This window comes from Mauremys reevesii, linkage group 3 (genome assembly GCF_016161935.1).
Source record: "Mauremys reevesii isolate NIE-2019 linkage group 3, ASM1616193v1, whole genome shotgun sequence".
Classification (NCBI taxonomy): domain Eukaryota; kingdom Metazoa; phylum Chordata; order Testudines; family Geoemydidae; genus Mauremys; species Mauremys reevesii.
The window spans coordinates 203,462,635-203,469,069 of record NC_052625.1 but is presented as its reverse complement, the minus strand read 5'-3'; the positions used below and the strand labels follow the sequence as shown (position 1 = coordinate 203,469,069).

Genomic DNA, 6,435 nt, shown 5'->3' with positions numbered 1-6,435 from the left:
CAGGAGGGAAGCAAACATCATTTCCTGTCTTTTTGGAAGCACCAGAGAAAAATCAAAGAAAGCTGCTCTGATTTTATCCTTGCAGCTGGTAGGGTCAGTGACTGGCATGTGTCGGGGCTAGTGCACCCTGTGGAAGTGGGACTCGTATCTTGGCCTCTGCCCAGGGGCCAGTTTCACTGTAGAAGGGATGATCACTGGGCAGGCGTTAGTACGGTGACTGAGTGGCATGATCCTGGCGTGTGGTGCTAAGGGTCCAAGCTTCCAATCCCAAAAAAGGCCTGGTTGTGGACGTATAAACAACAGGACCTTACATGTGGATGGCTGGGGGTTTTTTACTCTCTATATAGCTACATTCTAGCCCAACGGTAAGATATGGGCTGGATGCAGGAAGGACTTGAATCCCCAGTGCTGCCAGTTATTGGGGTATTTGGGGTTCTGTGTAATCCTCAGCTGCTGGACACAAGAGGCTGTGGGAGACGCCCAGCTTTCTATCCAAAACTAAAGGACGTTTCCAGCCCTCCTAGAGGGCTTGAAATTGCGAAGCAAAATGCAACCTGAAGGCAAAAAAAAAAGAACTCCCCTCCCCCATTTATTATCTTTTAAAAAACAATCTCGTGATTGTCAAACCGATCTCAGGATTGGGGGCAGGGATAGGATTTGGAATGCCTGAGGGCTGGCAAATACTGCCCCTGAGTTCTGCAAGACATCGACCAGGGGTTCGGTCTTTGGACGGCACCTCGCACCGTAAGGTCCTGGGGATCCTGCAGTGAATGGGTTCCCTGGGGAGGTGGTGGAATCTCCTTCCTTAGAGGTTTTTAAGGTCAGGCTTGACAAAGCCCTGGCTGGGATGATTTAGTTGGGAATTGGTCCTGCTTTGAGCAGGGGGTTGGACTAGATACCTCCTGAGGTCCCTTCCAACCCAGATCTTCTATGATTCTGATACATAATAAGTAATAATGGTCCTGTAAGGCCTTATGAATCCATACCGCTCTAAGGTCAAGGTGACATCCCAGAGATCTTCTGGGGAGGCTGGATTGTCACTCAAACACGCCTCCCTTCCCCTCATTCCAACGTGACTGTTCTGGCCTACAGTCGATCCAGCCCGGCCACGTATGTATAAAGTACCCTTACAAACAACAGCTTTCCAACCCGCACCTGCTACTGCTGCATTGTGGGATGGCCCTGGGGGCTGGCCTAGCGAGGAGAAGTGCCCGAGGCCCTTTTCATCCCGGACGCTTTGAATGAAGGGAGCAGGACGCAGAATGATCGGAGACATGGAGCCCGGGCACAGGAGCGGAATAGCAAGCTGGAATACAGTTTTCAAACACCGGCTTTAGCATTTATACTGGCAGGGCCGTATGGCATACAGGAGTCTGCGGGGGACATTTGTATTCCGGATAGGAGTATAAAGATGTGTGTGTGTGTGGATGCATCTGACTGGATGTGCGTAGGCGGCCAGGTAGAGGGGTAGGTGGTTCTGGGTGTGAATGTGTTTACACTAAGGTATAGCTTTGTAAGTCTGGGGTATATAGGAGAAGTGTGTGTGGATGGGGGTTTGTGGGTGTATCAAATAGAATGTTTTGCACCAGTGACGTCACTACAAGATGCAAACCCCGCAGCGGCTGTAACTGGCCTCCTGTTTAGCCTTTAGAGACAAACAGAACCGATTTTGGTACTGGAGTGTTCTCCGTTTTCATGAGTCCTTGGACTTCGAGTTCTAGCTGACCTGTCCTCACAGGTCCACCAGAGCAGGAGAAACATTGCAAGAAAACCTGGGAGATGTCCAGCCCAGGCTGAGCCTCGAGCTTCAAATAACCCTCATGCTCCAGGGCCTTTGACGCCTGCCCATAAAGAACACCCTTGATCTTGTGTCTAACACCCCGCGAGCTTTTGCAGCCACAAGGGGCCATTTGAGAGGAAGGGGGGAAACACAAGGGATCTTGTGAGCCCCACCCTCAGCCATATAGAGTCCCTTACTCACACACCACAGAAAAGCAAAGGCACAAACTTTGTACATCATTTATCTCAACCAGAATAAACAGCTTCATGAGAATTAATGGCCACAGCCAAACCATACAATTTTGAATTCAACCACAAACCAAATAGAAAGATTTTCGCCGTCGTTGTTGCTTTGCTGTTTTTTTGTTTCTTTTTTGTTTCCCCCCCCACATCGAGTCTTACAGAGAAGCAAAGATCAGGAATACCGTCCTCGGGGTTGGTTTGTGTTTTTTAAACATCAGAACAAAGGCTACAGTTCGGCGCTGTCCATGCTCTGGGATCGGTGCATTCCAGCTGCAGACGGGGAGCGGGGTGAGCGGATAGGTTCCAGAGATGCACACAGATCACGCACGGTCATTAAATAAACTCTTCTATACAATGTACAAGAAAATAAACAGTCTCTTCATGGCTCAGTGGAACATTTCCAGAGCACCGGGTGTCTAACACCCGGGTCTCAGCCAGCAAGGTCCAAACGCCCTAGTCTCCCAATGCCTACAAGTGTAACAAGGGAAAGAGGGAACCTGAAAGTCACCTGCACCTGTGAAATTCACCAGCCTCCTGTCAACTCAGAGGGTACTATGGAAGTAGAATTGATATGAAAGCTCCCTGGCAGGGCTGGGACTGGCAGGTGGCTGGGTGATTCCACTTGTCTATCCCCACCCCACCCCACGCTCCCCACCCCTCCAGTGTCTTGTGTGTACAGAATCATCCCCAGCAGCACATTCTATGGGGCACAGGAAGACAGCGAGTTCCCCACAAGCATGCCCTGTAAAGGGGAGGAGCCAGGAGAGTCTCCGCCTTGTTCTCAGAAGACTGACACGACAATATACACGAGCGATTGCAGGGAGGGGGGCGGAACAGCGAGGCTGGAGGAGATATTTAAAGCCGGGCCTTCTGGAGCAGATTCCTCTCCCATCTCCACCAGCAGCGTCTCTTTCTCTCTCTCTCTCAATCTCACTCCAGAGCGAGTTTCACCAGGTTGGCTTGGACCTTAGCCTGGTCCACAGCGTCCAGCAGGTTCTTGGCGTCCACGGCCAGGGTGTGGGAGGCCGTCAGCATCTGGCGCTTGCACTCCTCGCTCAGCGAGGTGACGGCGTTCTGCTGCGCTAGGCGCATCTTGTTGATCAGCTCGGCCAGGTCCTTGTTGAGCAGTTTCTGGGTGCCCTCGATCTGCCAACGCAAAACACACACACGTGGCTGGGAGCGTTAGGGGCAGCAGCGGAAGAAGAGCGTGAAGGACATTCCCAAAGCTGGAGGCCCTCTAGTGGCTGGACCACGTAGAGGATAACAGCCTACCACTGCTGCCAGCTAACGGAGTTACTCAGCTATGTGCACACTCAGGGATGACTGCAGCCGGTGCGGTCAGTAGTTCCTTCCAAGACAGCTTCATCCAGGCCAGGATTTAGGAAGATCCTGTGATGTCATTAGGCAGCAAAGCCTGCGCAAGTCACTCTGAGAGCGAGAGACAACCACAGGGTCTGTCTATATCCAACAGCCTCAGTCAAGAATCACCTTTATATTCATTACACCCAAGCCCCGTCTCTTCTCTACCCTGCCTTGCTGGGGGAAGACGCATGGGGGATTTACCACCAAAACGTAAGTGCTCCCTGTTGAAGCTGCATCCTTGGATTTATCATTGGTCCTGACCATGATGCCAGGCTGAAATCTAATGCCTTCTCCACCAACCAGGCGTTCAGTTTGCAATCCACTCCCTTTGGACAGTGAAATCCGCTAAGAGGGCCCAATTCACTGCTGGCTAATGCTGCTACTGTGTGTCGCCAACTCTCCCAATTTAATCATGAGCCTTGAAATGTTTGATGATTTTCTTAAAGCCCCAGCTCCTTGAGTCATGTGATTGGCCAGGCTTCTCAGCTTTCCTTGACAAAAAATACTGCATTTCCAGCTTTTCCGGGAAAAAAATTTGGAAAATGCACCTCCTTACGGCTCAGAGAGCAGAAGCCAAATAAAAAGAAACCCTTTGTGCTGCTGTTGGTCCCATGATTTGGGGTGGCCTGACTCATGATTTTGGCACATTCAGAGCATTGCAAGGGAAGCTGGAAATAAATTAAAAACCCGCCTCCATCCATGTGGGATGAGCTGTCACCTGGCACTTATAAATGGCGGCTCAAGGAATTCTCTAATCAACTCTGTATGGCCCCTTGCAAACCCTCGTGGGTGTCACTGGGGTGCGGTTTCTTTAAGAGCCAGGCTTGTATTGTACCACTGGCTGGTAGATGTAGAGTGCAGGGGACCGACTCCTGCGAGAACTAAGGCCCCGCGGGGCGGGGGGGGCTTGTGCTGTGCAAACCCTGAAAGCACTAACGTCTGCAGACTGGGATCTGCTCCCAGGACGTGCGGGCGGGGAGCTGGGGGTGGGGAGCGACCATGTGCTGGGATCACCCATTACCCCAAAGGCCGGGGGTGTCCCACCCGACGGCTCTCCCCGGCAGTAGGGGGCGCGGGAGCCCTTACCTCAGTGCGCGATGCCATGGGCAGAGCTGGCAGGATCTCGTCCACGCTGCTGATCAGTTTCCGAAGGGACAGGCCCACGTTCTGTGAAGGGGGAAAGGCAGCGTGAAAGGCATCTCTGGCTTTGGCAAAAGGCTTCGTTCTTAGTAACGACCTGGGCCTGTCTTGGCTCGGGGGGGCCGCTGCAGAGAGATGCACTCTGGGAAATGTCCCCCGCTCTTGGGTCAAGGCCACCACCAGGGAGAGGTGCATCTTGGGAAATGTTCCCCGCTCTTGGGTCAAGACCACCACTGGGGAGAGGTGCATCTTGGGAAATGTTCCCCGCTCTTGGGTCAAGACCACTACTGGGGAGAGGTGCATCTTGGGAAATGTTCCCCGCTCTTGGGTCAAGACCACCACTGGGGAGAGGTGCACTTTGGGAAATATGACATGAGCAGAGAAAGGGCTAACATGATCCAATGGCAGGATGTTGAAACCAGACAGATTCAGATTGGAAACGAGGTGTCAGTTTGTACTAATGAGAGTAATTAACCACTGGAGCAGTTTCCCAAGGGTCGTGGTGGATTCTCTGTCACTGGCAGTGTTTAACTCAAGACTGGCTGTTTTTTAAACTCAAGTTCTGCCCTGGGAGTTACTGTGGGGCAGGTCTCCTGCCTGTGTTATACAGCAGGTCAGACTAGATCAAGGGTGGGCAAACTTTTGGCCCCAAGGCCACATCTGGGTATGAAAACTATATGGCGGGCCATGAATGCTCATGAAATTGGGAGTTGGGGTGTGGGAGGGGATGAGGGCTCTGGGGTGGGGCTGGGGATGAGAGGTGTGGGGTGTAGGAGGGTGTTCTGGGCTGGGACCGAGGGGTTCGGAGGGTGGGAGGGGGATCAGGGCTGGGGCAGGGGATTGGGGCATGGGACAGGGTCAGGGGTGCAGGCTCCGGGCCGCGATTACCTCAAGCAGCTCCTGGAAGCAGCAGCAAGTCCCTCCTCTGGCTCCTATGTGGAGGTGCGGCCAGGTGGCTCTGCTGCGCGATGCCCCGTCTGCAGGCGCCGCCCCTGCAGCTCCCATTGGCCTCGGTTCTCAGCCAATGGGAGCTGCGGGAGCGGTGCTTGGGGCAGGAGCAGTGTGCAGAGCCTCCTGGCTGCCCCTACGCGGAGGAGCCAGAGAAGGGACATGCTGCTGCTTCCAGGAGATACGCAGAGCCATGGCACGTGCAGAGCAGGGCAAGCCCCCGACCCCGCTCCCTGGCTGGAGCTTGAGGGCCAGATTAAAACGTCTGAAAGCCGGATGCGGCCCCCGGGCTGTAGTTTGCTGACCCCGGGACTAGATGATCACAATGGTCCCTTCTGGCTTTAGGATCTCTGAATCTAGGACCTGTCTTAGTCCTTGCCAGTCTTCCCAGAAGGCAGCCTTGGATGCCTCCCTCCTTCCCGGGTGCTTTACCTTCACCACAATGATGTACCCCTCTGGGGGCAGCTGGCAGATCTCGTTCTTGAGCTGCAGCACCGCCTTCACCAGCTCCATGACGTTACTGTACACTGTGTCATCCGTCCGGTCCAGGTTGGCGGTGGGGGCCGGCTGGATCGGCTGCCCAGAGACCAGGAGGGGACATATGATCTGCTTGCCCGCCGGGCCGGCTCACCAAAGGCTTCAGAAGGAAGCCCCGAGGAGAAGGGACAGCAGCTGCGCACGACGCAGGCCCTTCTGCGCCCACGGGCTGGGTTTGGCTGCCCTGGGGTGGACTCCCCACCCAGCGGTCAGGCAGCTGTTAGCAGCATGGTGCCTGCAGACCCACCAACAGCTGAGCAGCGGGTCAATGCTTCCATTGCCAAAGCGAGGCAGGGGGTGCAGCATCAGACCTCTGAGCGCTGCCTCCCACTCCAGGCTCAGGTACGTACTAAGGGGACACTGGGCAGAGTTCAGTGAGCACAGACCATCCCTCCCGGGGGCCCTGAGTAGCTAGGGACCAGGTGG

The 6,435-nt window shown here is 54.3% G+C and overlaps 1 protein-coding gene across 7 annotated transcripts in view; it reads right to left on the bottom strand.

The window, feature by feature from the left end:
* Nucleotides 1–2,005: 2,005 nt before the first annotated feature.
* PTK2B (protein tyrosine kinase 2 beta) overlaps nt 2,006–6,435 on the bottom strand; it is a 115,474-nt gene continuing 111,044 nt past the window's right edge. For all 7 annotated transcript variants that reach the window (XM_039528889.1, XM_039528893.1, XM_039528886.1 and 4 more), the window contains 3 exons: nt 5,905–6,048; nt 4,471–4,551; nt 2,006–3,168 (listed from right to left, as the gene is read on the bottom strand). In XM_039528889.1, coding sequence (XP_039384823.1) covers nt 2,953–3,168; nt 4,471–4,551; nt 5,905–6,048 — 441 coding nt within the window. In that variant the 3' untranslated portion in view covers nt 2,006–2,952. The remainder of the gene's footprint in view (nt 3,169–4,470; nt 4,552–5,904; nt 6,049–6,435) is intronic.